Below are 17,650 nucleotides of genomic sequence, written 5' to 3'. Positions count from 1 at the left end.
TTTGGTGAGCCAATGACAAAAATTGTAACCACCAATCTCCAGCTAGCTCCCAGTAGTGCATTACTGCTGCTGAGGAAATGTGCATATGCATTTTAACAAAGAATACCAAGAGAACAAAGTAAATGAATAAATAATAGAAGCGACTGTAAAAGAGGCTTAAAATAACATGCTCTGTCTAAATTGTAAAAGAATAATTTTGACTTTCCTATCTCTTTAAGGGAGATGGGGAGAGATTGAGGAAGAGAAAGTAATTGAGGCAAAGCATTTTATACTAACATAATGACCATTGTAAGCCTTGCAGACTGCTGACTAAAGCACAGATTGGCTGCTCCAAATAAGGCAAATGGTGGGGGGAGTTTGGCTATTTAAAAAATAATTGCCATTCAAAGGATGCTCATTTATTTTAAACACACATTTTATTCTATAGCAACACAAAAGAATATGTCTTGTAATTACTTTGTGTTTACTGTCCCTTTAACAACTACTCAAACGAGGAGAAAACACTTTAACAAGTATGGAATGAAGACACACGAGAGTATGAATGAACTATTAGCATTTGTTCTGGAATTTTACATTTACAATTGTATTATGTCTTCTAAAATGGTAAATCCTATATGCAAGAAACTGTGTGTGTTCTGTATGCCCTTAGTATTTGGTGCCTAGGCATGAGGGCCCTCTCAGGTCATCAGTTTGCTGCACACATCCCTAAAGTTTAGTTTGAGATGGATTTTTCTGTGTAAATGAACCATGTAGCAGAGTGTTAATATTTTCTTTTTTTATTAAATGTGCTTATCACACATATACACATGGTATAGGGTAATCTCAGAATGCCATGCTGTAATCTAACTGATCCAGATACATGCGTAGAACACAGGTGTAATCACTTTGTCTTTAGCCGTAGCTCCTGCAGCTGTGTGAGGATTGTTTGCGATGTGCTGGGTGTCAGTTCTGCTGTCATTTTGTGTCTACATCTGCTCGGTACCTGAAAGAGAAATTCTGTTATGGATCTGGTAGGGAAGCGAGAGGTTTATGCACATGCTGTCTACATGCTTTAAACAGAAACTTTTATTTAAGGCCTAACCAAAGCAGCTCCCACGTGTAAGCTCCTAAATGTCATAAGCACATCAGCTACAGCAGCTGTCCTTGTTTGCTTCCTATGCTTTTTGCCTCAAACTAATCAGCCTACCCACCCACAATCTTCACAAAATATGGTTAAATGTCAATCCAGATCTCACTATTTGCTTGTGCCACACATAGGTGTGATAAGCAGTCTACCCCGATCACCAAATCCCTACATCACATATGGCTTGGTTTGTATAACTAGCTTTAATCTTGGTGCCATTCGTTCATCAGACAAAAAGAAAACAGAGGTTTAACATTTCCTGCAGTGATTTAAATTATCTTGATATATCAAGAACTATCTACAACCAAGAGAACTTGTTCTATAACATAGAAAGCCAGGAACCTATTATGATCAACTAAAAGTATAATCAGAGAAAGCAAGTCAATAAAATAACACAAAACTGAGAAGCCTTTTGAAATAGCAACTTATAGTCATAATGTAGTGGGTATGAGAAAACCTATTTTCACTAAGCTAGCTAGGTTTTCTTCACACAGCTTGGCAGCTGTTTATCTAATTTGAATTCCAGCCATGTACTAATCATAAGGATGGGAAATCAATAAATATGCCACAGGGTTTAAAAAAAATACAATTATAATTTATACTTACCTGATAAATTAATTAATTTCATTGTGGTGAGTTCTCAACCCATTACTCCTGGGAATTATTCTTCCTGGCCACTAGGAGGAGGCAAAGATTTCCTAACTCCAAGAGCCCTATAAAACCCCTCCCACCTGTATGGTAACTAGTCTGATGTATAGCCAAGCAAAAAGAGATAGAAAAGGGAAACAGAGCAAACAAAGGAGCAGGGAAAAAAAGAGATGTAAAAAAAATACTAACTACCACCAGAAAAAATAGCAGGGTAGGGTCTCGTGGACTCTCACTACCATGAAACAAATTAATTCATCAGGTAAGCATACATTATGTTTTCTTTCATACAGGGTCCACAATCCATTACTCCTGGGAAACTAATACCCAAGCAGTGAAGTCCTCAAGTAATGAGGGCAAGCATAATATATCATAAACATTTATTTTCTTTTTCTTTACTTTTTTTTTTCCCACAATAAGTTTTGATTATATTTTTTTGTATACAAAAATAAGAAAAAAATAAGCAAAGAAAGAGTCCCACATCCACCAGAAACAGCAGCCTGAATGACTTTCCTACCAAAAGCTGCTTCAGAAGAAGCAAAAACATCAAAAATGTATTTAGTGTAAGTAAGCAAAGAAGACCAAGTTGCTGCTTTGCTAATCTGATCTACAGAGGCCTCATTCTTAAAGGCCCAGGACATGGCAACTGACCTAGTAGAATGGGCAGTGATTTTTTTTTTTTTTTGGAGACTGATCAAACACCAAGTAAGCCTTCTGAATCAAAAGTTAAGATGTCAAGGAAGCAGCTGTAGGTTCCTAAACGTTCCTAGAGCCAGAAAAATGAACAAACTAGAAGTTTGCCTGAAATCCTTAGTTTCATGCAAATAGTACTTCAATACTCTGACAACATACAAATTATGGAAAAGCCTCTTCATAATATTCTTTGGATTAGGACAAAAAGAAGGTACAACAATTACTCATATTGTCGAAAGACATTACATTAGGTAAAAAGTCAAATTTAGTTTTTGACACTGCCTTATCTTGATGAAAAATAAGATAAGGAGAATCACAATAAAGGGAAGATAACTCAGAAACTCTTTTGGCCAAAGAGATTGCCAAAAGAAATAGCACTTTCCAAGATAAAAGCTTGATATCCACCTTATGCATGGGCTCAAATGGAGGAGCCTGGAAAAACTTTAAAATGGTAAGACTCCAAGTGGGAGAAATTGGCTTATAACAGGTTTAATCCTGACTAAAGCTTGAACAAAACAGCAAGTTTAGCAATCTTCTTATGAAACAAAACTGAAAGGGCAGAAATCTGACCTCTGAGAAAACTAGCGGATAAACCTTTATCCAAACCAGCCTGCAGATAAAGCAAAATCCTTGGACTTCTAAAAGAATGCGAGGAAAAACCATGGTCCAAACAATATGAAATATAGGCCTCCCAAACCTTATGATAGATCTTTCTAGTCACAGGTTTACGAGCCTGAAAAAAAATCTCTACAACAGACTCTGAAAAACCCTCCGCCTAAGAACTAAGAGTTCAATCTCCATGCCATCAAGCTTAGAGATTTGAAATACTGATAAAAGAACGAACAGACAGAAGATCCTGTCGCAGAGGAAGTGGCCATCGAGGATAGCTGGACATCTGAACTAAATCTGCAAGCGAAGTTCTGCAAGACCAAGCCAGAACAATCAGTATAACAGATGTAGTCTCCTGCCTGATTCTGTCAATTACCCTTAATAAGAGAACCAGAGGAGTAAAAACATATGCTAGATGAAAAGACCAAGGAGCTACTAGAGCATCCACAAATTCCACCTAAGGATCCCTGGACCTCACAAAGTACATTAGAAGTTTGTTATTTAACCTAGAGGCCATTAGATCTTACTCTGTCAGGCCCTAAAGATCCACAATCTGACTGAAAACATCCGGATGGAGGGATTGATAACTGAGAAAGTATGCTTCCCAATTGCTCACCCCTGAAATATCAGCAGCAGATATTTGGCAACAATTGCACTCTGCCCGAGAAAAAAATGAAGACACTTCCCTCATGGCTAGGGAACTGTGAGTTCCCCTTGATGACTGATATATACAGTATACTACTGCTGTAACATTGTCTAACTGAAAATACAGATGAGACTCCCTTTCCAACAGGGGCCAACTATAGAAGGCTATGAAAATCGTGCACAGTTCCAAAGCATTTATTGGTAATCTTGCCTCTAAAGTAGCCCAAACTTTCTCTGCTCTCTGAGACCCCCAGACTGCACCCCAACCTGAAAGACTTGCATCTGTCGTGATCACATAGAAACATAGAATTTGACGGTAGATACGAACCAAAAAGGCCCATCAAGTCTACCCATATTACATGTTACTTTTTTCTTAGGATTGCCTTATGCATGTCCCAGGCATTTTTTTTTTAATTCCTTTACAGTCTTTGGGGCCGAATTATCATTGTGCGAGTGGACATGATCCGATATTGCAGATCATATCCGCTGCACATCGGTAAATGCAGACAGCATACCCTCTCAGCATTTATCATTGCACCAGCAGTTCTTGTGAACTGCTGGTGCAATGCCGCCCCCTGCAGATTCGCGGTCATTCGGCCGCTAGCAGGGGGTGTCAAACAACCCGATCGTATTCGATCAGGTTTATTTCTGGTAATGTCTGTCCGCCGCCTCAGAGCAGGCAGACAGGTCTTTAGACCGCTGCTTCATAACTTGTGTTTCCGGAGAGCCCGAAGGCTCACCAGAAACACTGGGCATCAAGCTCCATACAGAGCTTGATAAATATGCCCCTCAAATGGAAGTTTATTCAATGAATCCACCACCCTTTCTGTAAAAAAATGCTTCCCCACATTTCTCATGAATCTGCTACCCTCTAACTTAAGATTGTGACCCCTTGTTTTGGCATTTATTTTTTGTGGAAAATGCTTTCAGCTTCTACTTTTTAAATCCCTTCATATATTTGAAGGTTTCTATCATGTCACCTTCTATCCTCTAAACTATACATATTTAGATCATGGAGTCTTTCTTTGTATGCTTTATATTTTAGACCATGTACCATTTTAGTAGCCCTCTTTTGGACAGCTTCTAATTTATTTAGATCTTTTTGAAGATATGATCTCCAGAACTGTACACAGCATTCCAGATTTGGTCTAACTAATGATCTGTAAAGTGGCATAAGAACCTTGCTATTTCTGCTACTAATACCTCTCCCAATGCAACCAAGTATTCGACTGGCCTTACTGGCTGCACTACTGCATTGTGTACCAAATTTTAAATCATCATAAAAAATAATTCCCAAGTTCCTTTCTTCTTTAGTTACAGTCAGTAATGTACCATTGATACTATAATTGGCCTTGGGTTTTTGGATCTTATATGCATAATTTTGCTCTTGGTAATATTAAATTTCAGATTCCATTTATTTGACCAGTCCTCTAGTTTTACTGTTCATTTGATCGACCACTCCTGGAACATCAACTATGTTACAAATGTTTGTATCATCAGCAAACAAGCAAACCTTCCCCTTAAACCCACTTCAAATATCACTTATGAACATGTTAAACAAAACAGGCCCAAGAACTGACCCTTGGGGAACACCACTAGTAACTGACACCTTATTTGAATGTACTCCATTCATTGAAACCCTCTGTCGTCTATCTTTAAGCCAGCATTCTACCCACTTAACAATCTTAGCATCTACTCCAAGGCAATACATTTTGTGAATAAGTTTGTTGTGTGGGACAGTGTCAGATGCTTTGCTAAAGTCTAGATATGCAACATCTACGGCTCCTCCCTGGTCTATTAATTTATTTACATGGTCAAATAAATCAATTAGATTAGTCTGACAATGTGATTTGTTTCTACAATTTCAGTTACTTTAATATTTTCTTTCATGTACAGAACAACTCTCCCCCCCTTTTTTTTCCTACTATTTTTTTAATTAAACAAAATGTAACAAGGTATGACTGTTTCCCAGTCGTGTGAGTCACAGTCCAGATAGGACGAACAAAAGAAGAAACTGTCTTTTTTTGGAATCCAAATGGATTTTCTTAGAAAGCCGAGTATGATCCCTGCACCATTACCGAAGCATGCAAAGCTGAAGAGGCCTCATGTGAAACAAAGCAAATGGAATAGCATCTGATGCGGCAATCGTTAGGCTTAAAACTTCCATACAAAGGGTTTCTGAAGGGCATGGAACAGACTGAACATGTGAACAAGCTGCTTCAACCTTCTTAGTTCGGTGAAAGATAGTCTCATAGAGACTCTTAATTGAGGAACAAAAGAACTCTGGAAAATTGATATTCCAACCATGCTGCTGAACAAACAACACAAGTCTGTGGGTTTGAGATACTGCTAAATGAAAAGATGGAGCTTGGACCAAGAGATCATCCAGGTAAGGAAAAACTGAAATACCCTGGACTCTTATCGCTGCCAAGAGGGTACCCAGAACCTTTGAAAATATCCTTGGAGCAGTAACCCGACAAAATGGAAGTACAACAAACTGAAAATGTTTGTCTAGAAAAGCAAACCTCAGAAATGGATAATGATCTCTGTGAATAGGAACATGAAGATAAGCATCCTAGTCGGAATAGTCTGAATAGTTTCCATCTTGAAAGTAGAAACTCTAAGAAACTTGTTCAGTGACTTTAAATACAGAACTGGTCTGAAAGTCCCTTTTTCTTTGGAACATTGAAGAATTTTGAATATAAGCCCAACCCCTGTTTCAAAATTAGAACTGGAACTATGAATCTTATAGATTCCAGATCCAGGACAGACTCAAAGAAAGCTTGTGCTTTCAAATGAGCCTTTAGAACATGAGACAAAAGAAATCTTCCTCTGGGAGTCCTATTTGGTAACCCTGAGAGACAATATTCTGAACACAGGGATCCTGAACAGACTGGACCAAACCTTCTGAAAAAGGAGTAATCTTCCCCCTACCAGAATATCTGGATTGGGGCCCCACATTCATGCTAACTTGGTATCTGGAGCAGGTTTTTTAGGCTGCTTAGATCTGTTCCAGTTTGAACTTGGCTTCCATGCAGAACTGGAAGACCCTTGTTTCTGAGAGGAGGAATTACATTTATGTTCCTTGTTCTAAGGAAAGGAACGGAAACAATTAGGAGCTTTTTATTTAGCCTTAAACTTCTTGTCCTGAGGTAGAAAAGCTCCCATACCATCAGTTACAGTAGAAATTATAGAATCTAACCCAAATCCAAACAATATGTTTCCCTGAAAAGAAAGAGATATAAATCTGGATTTAGACACCATGGGCTAGATTCAGAGTAAAGTGCAGATGTTTGCGCCCGAGCGATAAGGGGTATATCGTGAGGGTTTGCGCTCATTGGCTTAATTCTAGTATTACGAGTTGAAAGTAAACATGATCATATAAGCGCAATCGCAATTTACGCTAGAATGATTACCACAAATTTTGAGAAACTAAAAAGTGTCACAAAATACATAAAAAATACATTACAAAGTACACTTTCACTCATAATAACACCATCTCATAAAAATTACTAAAAAAAAATAAAAATATTGCACACAAAAGTTATAAAGGCTCAAAGATAGATGATCTCAGGGCAGACAAAGGTCTTTAACATTGAGATACATAAATATACATTATATATATATATATATATATATATATATATATATATATATATATATACACACATGCATACATATGTATTTATATGTGTATATATGTATTTACAGATATATATACACATATAAACACATAAATACATATGTATGCATACAGTATATAGACATATATAAAAGTGCATTGGAGCCATTTGCTGTTAAGTAGATGAAAACATGTAAAAGCATATTTATGCAATATTCAAATTTAATAAAGGTTTTATGTATTTACTTTAAATATTATACATTCCAAAGTTGTGCACATAGCAGAATATTATAAGTATTTCTATAAATATTCCTATATATATCTCTATATATCTATACCTATATATAATCATCTATATATATAGGTATAAATATATATTATACCAAAATACCATCAGATATATGTCAAAATATTTATTTATGAATAAATAGAACATATTCTATTATGTGCAGAAAATTGGAATGTGAAATATTCATATTTTCATGTCTAGTTAGCGCAAATGAGAATATGCGATTGTGTTTGTGCAAGAGTGGGATGTTAGGTTTTTAAAATCTTTACATGCAGAACCATCATCCACAAACTGCTCAGCATGATTATCCAGCCAAACAGAAAAGCCACATAGGAAATGCTTACTGCAGGCCTAAAAAAAAACAACTACTTGCTGAAAATCCCTCCGATGAAAGGATTCCAATTTTCTGTCCATATGATCCTTAAAATAAGTACTGTCTTCCAAAGGAATAGTAGTATGCCTAGGCAAAGTAGAAACAGTAGTAGGGCAGACACGTTTAGAAGCAAGAACAGGAACAGCATTAGTTTGATTATAATGCATAATAACATTTAAAAAAGGATTGCACAACTGATAGATTAGAATCTACAAATAAGTAGAAACATACAAAAATAAGGCTATATTCTCCCCCCCAAAAAAGCTGTAAAATGTTAAACAAGAGCAGCTAGGCCTTAGAGCACTAACCCAACATAGAAAATGAAAATAAGCGCACTATACATCTCACATTGCGCTAAAAACTAAAGAAGGAACCTGCGCACAAAGTGTAAAAATAAGGCCAAAAGCACAGCAAAAATATGCGTGTGCTAACCAGATTGGTCTATGTGCACTATCCCGGCTATTATGCGCAAACCAACATGCTCAAATCAAACAAGCTGAAGCGCGCTAACGTGATGATAGGATACTCGCATGAAAAAAGAAAAAATTAGAATTTAAAGGGGAATAGAACCTTAAGAAAATTTAAAGAGCCATGAAATAAATTAATACATAACATTGTCCTCAGGCCATATAGTATAATAATTATAAATACATCATAGCCCAACAGGCTTATATGAATTACATAATAATAACAGGAAACATACTTACCCATAGGAACCCAACTACTGGAGATAGAACAGAAACCAGTAGAAAGCCAAACCAGTGCTGAAATATAACAGCAGAGGAAATTGTATAAGAGTATACCAACGTCCCAAAAGGAGGATGCAAAGGACATGTCCCTGCAACACCTGTGGCAGGCTTGTGACTAACATCCCTCTCTCAAACAGCAGCACTCTGAGGGGTAAATTGGCCCTCAACTCAGTCTGAGACCCCTCTCATAGAGAGATCTGGAGCACCTACATTCTTCACCTACCTCCAGTGGAGGCAAAGACAAGACTAGTTACCATAGAGGTGTAAAGGTTATAGGGCTCTTGGGGTTTGGGAATCTTTGCCTCCTCCTAGTGGCCAGGGAGAGTAATTCCCTGGAGTAATAGATTTTGGACTATCACCACCTGTATGGAAGAAATGCTTATTTAGTTATTGTTCTCTAGTGATGATTGCAGACTTTTACTTCCAAACTGGAGGAATTCAATCAACCACAGCATCTTGTAGAATAAAATACTTTTATTTACAATACATCAGGGTCATACAAAAAGCAATGTTTTGGGCACCAGGCCCTTAATCATGCAGGCCTGGTGCCCTAAACATCGCTTTTTGTATCTCTAAAAACAGAGGGAAAGTTGAGGTTGTTTATATGACTTTTTAGGAAAATGTTCAGCTAGTTTAACGAAGGAACAGAAAAGACTGTATTGTTACATCAAATTATATCTTACAGTTTTTGGCCTCTGTATCCTTCTTTCCACTTGGTCACTTTCTTTGATTTCTGCAGGTGAATAATATTGCAGGTATTCCCCAAAGGCTTCTGGGTCCATATTAACCGGGGCTGTAGTCCAAGATGAAGATACTAAAGCAAAGACAATAAATTCACTGGCTCTGAATCTAGTAACTCATAAGGTTGATTCTGTGAGGAACAGCTAGCAATAACACATTATTAAATCTATTGAAAGAAAAATAGGTTGGGCACTTGTTACACTGCATTTGCTATTTTATATCTGTCATGTTGACCCATACTTTGAGTCTGTGCAACAAATTTGCCTGAATTTGTCAGTCTACCATGCATTGGCAGTCACTACAGAATTTGAAGTAAACTGGTTCAGAAATTTTTAAGATGAAACATTTATACTTTTCAATACAACTTTTTCAATTTGATGATTTTTAGGCAAAGCTACAGTGAAAATTACTGTACCAACCTTTATAAACCTTTCCCAGGTAAAATGGTAAAAAAAGAATCTGATTAAAATATATTGGTAGCTGACACATTTAACACATTACATTAATTATTATATTGAGTTTATTTCTAAGCAATAAAAACACTAGATATGCTAAACTGGACACTAGAAATTTTTACAGTATGTCTTGTTAACCTAAATTCAACTCATTACCTGTTGTAGCACTTCTTGCACACCGGGATAATAACGAGGCTGATTTCTTTCTCAGAACTAAAGACGAAATTATTAAAAAAATGTAGTTGTCAGCTGTACGATGCTATGCTTCATACTAAAATATTGGTATTGCTTAATCAAACAATATTATTACTTTTTTATAGTTTTATGATTTGCTTGCTTTGCAAGATAGCAATACCCATAAAAACAATACTAGAAAGTCCCTGATAATGTGGATACATATAATACAATGTGCTGTGGTTGTCCATGTTTCCCATTAAACTCATGTTGTTAAACTCTGGTTAATGTTCAGTGGATCTAGAATAAAATTCGCTTTGGAGGATAATGTTCATATTATGAAAGCTATTTCATACAGATATCTGAAAAGCAATAGTTTATACACAGTAAATAAACGGATTCCACATCAAAGGAATAGACACTGGTGTATAATATTACTTTTTTTAAACTTGAAACTTAAATATCTTATCTTGTTTGCTTCACCAGGAGTCTATATAATAATAGTATGATCAAGGAAAAATATTGTTTACCCATAATGAATATGTACTATGGACACTGTTCAAAGCAATTTGGTTATCAATTTCCTGTAAATATTAAGTCACAGCATTCAAATTAAATTTGAATTTTCTTTCTGTATTGCAGTGAGCTGCAGTAATGTTTCACATGAAGAGAAATGTACTAAATTATTATTACATTATCTCATCATCCTATGCTTGTTATGTAATACATCTTTGCTATCAGTAAACTTGCTGTAACCAAATTAATTTGATTGAATTATTTCTAAAGTTATAGTAATGCTGCTATACCTCAGTCATCCAAGACTTCACCTTCACTCACTCTTGTTATTTTTTTATTTAATATAAACGTATTTAATAATGGGTTATGCCAAAATATATTTTGTGCTATCTTGCATAGTACAAATATGACATCTGTATGGTTTCAACCCTCTGCTGTGCCTCTGTGGCACCTCACAATATGGCCAACTCATTAAGGTAATCTGGTAATTTAGAGTTTATTTAGTTAACCAAATCTCTTTAAAAGAAAATGAAAAACAAAATTAAATTCAGTATAATATGAATAAGGTAAGTAAAAACAAACCAGACATTATTTCCTAAAATATAACTCAGCAAACCATCCGCTAGATTTAGAGTTCTGCGGCCAACTGGTTCCACTGCAACTCTCAATACCAGCGGTGGTTACGGACGCGGCCAGCTCCAAAAACGTGCACGATTCCCCCATAGGAAACAATGGGGCTGTTTGAGCTGAAAAAAACTTAACACCTGCAAAAAAGCAGCGTTCAGCTCCTAACGCAGCCCCATTGTTTCCTATGGGGAAACACTTCCTTAATCTGCACCTAACACCCTAACATGTACCCCGAGTCTAAACACCCCTAGCCTTACACTTATTAACCCCTAATCTGCCGCCCCCACTATCGCTGACCCCTGCATATTTTTTTAACCCCTAATCTGCCGCTCCGTACACCGCCGCCACCTATGTTATCCCTATGTACCCCTAATCTGCTGCCCCTAACACCGCCGACCCCTATATTATATTTATTAACCCCTAATCTGCCGCCCCCAACGTCGCCGCCACCTACCTACACTTATTAACCCCTAATCTGCCGACCGGAACTCACCACTACTATAATAAAGTTATTAACCCCTAATCCGCCTCACTCCCGCCTCAATAACCCTATAATAAATAGTATTAACCCCTAATCTGCCCTCCCTAACATCACCGACACCTAACTTCAAGTATTAACCCCTAATCTGCCGACCGGACCTCACCGCTACTCTAATAAATTTATTAACCCCTAAAGCTAAGTCTAACCCTAACACTAACACCCCCCTAAATCAAATATAATTTATATCTAACAAAATAAATTAACTCGTATTAAATAAATTATTCCTATTTAAAGCTAAATACTTACCTGTAAAATAAACCCTAATATAGCTACAATATAAATAATAATTATATTGTAGCTATTTTAGGATTAATATTTATTTTACAGGCAACTTTGTATTTATTTTAACCAGGTACAATAGCTATTAAATAGTTAATAACTATTTAATAGCTACCTAGTTAAAATAATTACAAAATTACCTTTAAAATAAATCCTAACCTAAGTTACAATTAAACCTAACACTACACTATCAATAAATTAATTAAATAAAATACCTACAAGTATCTACAATTAAACCTAACACTACACTATCAATAAATTAATTACATACAAATACCTACAAATAAATACAATTAAATAAACTAACTAAAGTACAAAAAATAAAAAAAGCTAAGTTACAAAAAATAAAAAAATAATTTACAAACATTAGAAAAAGATTACAACAATTTTAAGCTAATTACACCTACTCTAAGCCCCCTAATAAAATAACAAAGCCCCCAAAATAAAAAAATTCCCTACCCTATTCTAAAATACAAATAGAAAAGCTATTTTACCTTACCAGCCCTTAAAAGGGCCTTTTGCGGGGCATGCCCCAAAGAATTCTGCTCTTTTGCCTGTAAAAAAAAACATACAATACCCCCCCCAACATTACAACCCACCACCCACATACCCCTAATCTAACCCAAACCCCCCTTAAATAAACCTAACACTAAGCCCCTGAAAATCTTCCTACCTTATCTTCACCACGCCGGGTATCACCGATCTGTCCACAAGAAACTCCGAAGTCTTCATCCAAGCCCAAGCTGGGGCTGAAGAGATCCATCATTGGGCTGAAGTCTTGATCCAAGCGCGGGCTGAAGAGATCCATCATCCGGCTGAAGTCTTCTATCAATCTTCTTTCTTCCGGATCCATCTTCATCCCGCCGACGCGGAACATCCATCCTGCCCGACGACTTCCCGACGAATGATGGTTCCTTTAAGGGACGTCATCCAAGATGGCGTCCCTCGAATTCCGATTGGCTGATAGGATTCTATCAGCCAATCGGAATTAAGGTAGGAAAATTCTGATTGGCTGATGGAATCAGCCAATCAGATTCAAGTTCAATCCGATTGGCTCATCCGATTAATTTATTGATAGTGTAGTGTTAGGTTTAATTGTAGATAATTGTAGGTATTTTATTTAATTAATTTATTGATAGTGTAGTGTTAGGTTTAATTGTAACTTAGGTTAGGATTTATTTTATAGGTAATTTTGCAATTATTTTAACTAGGTAGCTATTAAATAGTTATTAACTATTTAATAGCTATTGTACCTGGTAAAAATAAATACAAAGTTGCCTGTAAAATAAATATTAATCCTAAAATAGCTACAATGTAATTATTCGTTATATTGTAGCTATATTAGGGTTTATTTTACAGGTAAGTATTTAGCTTTAAATAGGAATATTTATTTAGCTTTAGTATTTAGCTTTAAATAGGAATATTTATTTTAATTAGGTACAATAGCTATTAAATAGTTAATAACTATTTAATAGCTACCTAGTTAAAATAATTACAAAATTACCTATAAAATAAATCCTAACCTAAGTTACAATAAAACCTAACACTACACTATCAATAAATTAATTAAATAAAATACCTACAATTATCTACAATTAAACCTAACACTACACTATCAATAAATTAATCGGATGAGCCAATCGGATTGAACTTGAATCTGATTGGCTGATTCCATCAGCCAATCAGAATTTTCCTACCTTAATTCCGATTGGCTGATAGAATCCTATCAGCCAATCGGAATTCGAGGGACGCCATCTTGGATGACGTCCCTTAAAGGAACCATCATTCGTCGGGAAGTCGTCGGGCAGGATGGATGTTCCGCGTCGGCGGTATGAAGATGGATCCGGAAGAAAGAAGATTGAAGATGCCGCTTGATAGAAGACTTCAGCCGGATGATGGATCTCTTCAGCCCGCGCTTGGATCAAGACTTCAGCCCAATGATGGATCTCTTCAGCCCCAGCTTGGGCTTGGATGAAGACTTCGGAGTTTCTTGTGGACAGACCGGTGATACCCGGCGTGGTGAAGATAAGGTAGGAAGATTTTCAGGGGCTTAGTGTTAGGTTTATTTAAGGGGGGTTTGGGTTAGATTAGGGGTATGTGGGTGGTGGGTTGTAATGTTGGGGGGGTATTGTATGTTTTTTTTTTACAGGCAAAAGAGCAGAATTCTTTGGGGCATGCCCCGCAAAAGGCCCTTTTAAGGGCTGGTAAGGTAAAAGAGCTTTTCTATTTGTATTTTAGAATAGGGTAGGGAATTTTTTTATTTTGGGGGGCTTTGTTATTTTATTAGGGGGCTTAGAGTAGGTGTAATTAGCTTAAAATTGTTGTAATCTTTTTCTAATGTTTGTAAATTATTTTTTTATTTTTTGTAACTTAGCTTTTTTTATTTTTTGTACTTTAGTTAGTTTATTTAATTGTATTTATTTGTAGGTATTTGTATGTAATTAATTTATTGATAGTGTAGTGTTAGGTTTAATTGTAGATAATTGTAGGTATTTTATTTAATTAATTTATTGATAGTGTAGTGTTAGGTTTAATTGTAACTTAGGTTAGGATTTATTTTAAAGGTAATTTTGTAATTATTTTAACTAGGTAGCTATTAAATAGTTATTAACTATTTAATAGCTATTGTACCTGGTTAAAATAAATACAAAGTTGCCTGTAAAATAAATATTAATCCTAAAATAGCTACAATATAATTATTATTTATATTGTAGCTATATTAGGGTTTATTTTACAGGTAAGTATTTAGCTTTAAATAGGAATAATTTATTTAATACAAGTTAATTTATTTTGTTAGATATAAATTATATTTGATTTAGGCGGGTGTTAGTGTTAGGGTTAGACTTAGCTTTAGGGGTTAATAAATTTATTAGAGTAGCGGTGAGGTCCGGTCGGCAGATTAGGGGTTAATACTTGAAGTTAGGTGTCGGTGATGTTAGGGAGGGCAGATTAGGGGTTAATACTATTTATTATAGGGTTATTGAGGCAGGAGTGAGGCGGATTAGGGGTTAATAACTTTATTATAGTAGCGGTGAGGTCCGGTCGGCAGATTAGGGGTTAATAATTGTAGGTAGGTGGCGGCGACGTTGGGGGCGGCAGATTAGGGGTTAATAAATATAATATAGGGGTCGGCGGTGTTAGGGGCAGCAGATTAGGGGTACATAGGGATAATGTAGGTGGCGGCGGTGTGCGGTCGGCAGATTAGGGGTTAAAAAAAATTAATAGAGTGGCGGGGATGTGGGGGGGGCCTCGGTTTAGGGGTGCATAGGTAGTTTATGGGTGTTAGTGTACTTTAGAGCACAGTAGTTAAGAGCTTTATGAACCGGCGTTAGCCCAAAAAGCTCTTAACTCCTGGCTTTTTTCTGCGGCTGGAGTTTTGTCGTTAGAGTTCTAACTCTCACTCCAGCCAAGACTCTAAATACCGGCGTTAGAAAGATCCCATTGAAAAGATAAGATACGCAAATGGCGTAGGGGGATCTGCGGTATGGAAAAGTCGCGGCTGGAAAGTGAGCATTAGACCCTTACCTACACGACTCTAAATACCAGCGGTAGCCCAAAACCAGCGTTAGGAGCCCCTAACGCTGGTTTTGACGGCTAACGCAAAACTCTAAATCTAGGTGTAAGTTTCTCTATTTCATGTTTTATCTAGGTATTTTACCTTTCACTATGGCTTACTGATCGCTCCATTCTTTAGTGAATCTGCTGAACAAAATAATAAAGGAAGTGGAAATTGTAGAATCTAGTGAAGATAGTGAAGCTGAAGAGATTAGATAGAACATTTGTATCCAGTGATTCACAAATACTGTTTGAAGCAGTGCTCAAGCGCATTTATATATCTTCTCTGATTGGCACATCAATGAAGACTGGGGTTTTCAACGGGTGTATACCTGGACTGCAATTTAAAAAAACTGCACATTTTGTTAAATTGCATCCTCTGCAATACAGTGCTCAGCAGCAGAGATATAATATCTAGTGGGAAAGATTTGCTTTTAGAAAATAAACAAAGAGCTCCCTTGAACACAGAGCCATGGAAGTGGTTAAATTATACAAAATTATTTCTTTTCTGACTTCTGCTATATGACAGAACAGCCTTATTGACTTTGGAACCAGAGTTGTAATATATCACAGTAAACTTCACCTGTGGGCGAGTTGCCTAATGATGGTGTTTCCAAATCATACACCTGAGTCTGTAGTTCATCTACTCGCTGAAAGGCATCCAGTTTCAAACTGCGCTCCTGCATCAGCTGACATTTTATCTAGACCATAAATGAAATTTGAATAAAAGACAAATAAATTGCACATTCAAAAACATAAGCATGTGTTCTCAAAAAACTTGTTTTATAATGTATCCAATAAACTAATCAGATGTAAAAACATATTTGAGTCTGACATAATTGTTTCTGACAGTTACTTTACAGACTCCATCCAGTCATTATTAGACATAGTTTCAGCTATGGCGTCTGTTTCCTCTGCCATTATGAAAAATGATCAATTTGCTTATCAAATCTTTACACCAGAGTGTGCTTACATTAGTTTAATGTAACACAGCCACTGAGCACTACTGCTCAGCCAATGAAATGGCTTAATGGACTATAAAGCCCACTTCACAATGGCTGTAGCTTTGTGCTGTAACTAATGATGCCCATCAAGCAGCTGAAGGGGTTACCAGCTACTAAAGGGTTAAGTGGATAAGCCCTGAGAATACAGTTAGACCTTTATCATAATATCATTATCATAACAACATGGGGATTTCAGTAGAACCACACATTTTAATTCCAACTTATATATTTAGCATTCAAGTGGTCAGAAAACAGCATGATAAAATTACACTGTTATCCGGTGTATTTCTTTCTCCAGGCATCGTGACTATGCTGATAAATTATTTGCAGTAGTTATTGAGCAGAAATGTATTCAGGGTTTGTGCTGCCTACTTGATTTCATTTAATAGCTGCACTTGCTGCCCCCTCTTCTTGTTCCTTCTACTATCACCCTTTGCTTATCTTCTGTTTCTATCTTACTTGTTCAGCGGCAAAAGAAGAAGGTTATTTGACTTGGAATTCTGTTTCTTTCTTCAAATGTTTCAACACTGAATGGATTGCTCCAGCTAGATGACATTGTTCTGACCCTTTCCTGTTTGATTCATGTGAACTGCAAAAGCCCCCTAATAATAGCAATTTTATTTTAATCTACTCAAACTCCAACCCTGATCACTGCAAACCATTTTGTCCTCTCTGTGATTCACATAATGGCCTTCAATTTAGTCTAATGTATCTGCCGAAAGCAATACAGCGTATGAATCTAATTGTGTGTAAAACAGTAAAATACCAACAGTCCATGTCTTAATCTCCCTCCAAATACCTGCTATTTTCTACATTGTCTTATTTTTCTGATTTACTGTAGGTACATTTATATGAATACCCTAACCTTGTTGTTCTTTTTTTACATTCACCCCTATTCATTTCTGACTAAGGGCCTGGTTATGAAAAACTGGAGAGAAACCAACAGTTTATTTAGTTTTACTAAGCACTATATTGTGATTTAAAGGGCCATGATACCCAAATATTGAAGC

The 17,650-nt window shown here is 36.4% G+C and overlaps 1 protein-coding gene across 1 annotated transcript in view; it reads right to left on the bottom strand.

Moving 5' to 3' along the window:
- Window positions 1-754: 754 nt before the first annotated feature.
- The window catches only part of LOC128657701 (coiled-coil domain-containing protein 162-like), a 110,462-nt gene continuing 93,566 nt past the window's right edge, over window positions 755-17,650 (bottom strand). The window contains exons 14-17 of the mRNA XM_053712104.1: window positions 16,220-16,337; window positions 10,101-10,157; window positions 9,432-9,562; window positions 755-982 (exon numbers count right to left, since the gene is read on the bottom strand). Coding sequence (XP_053568079.1) covers window positions 881-982; window positions 9,432-9,562; window positions 10,101-10,157; window positions 16,220-16,337 — 408 coding nt within the window. The 3' untranslated portion in view covers window positions 755-880. The remainder of the gene's footprint in view (window positions 983-9,431; window positions 9,563-10,100; window positions 10,158-16,219; window positions 16,338-17,650) is intronic.

This window comes from Bombina bombina, chromosome 4 (assembly GCF_027579735.1).
Source record: "Bombina bombina isolate aBomBom1 chromosome 4, aBomBom1.pri, whole genome shotgun sequence".
Lineage (NCBI taxonomy): Eukaryota > Metazoa > Chordata > Amphibia > Anura > Bombinatoridae > Bombina > Bombina bombina.
This window is presented reverse-complemented; position numbering and strand designations above follow the sequence as displayed.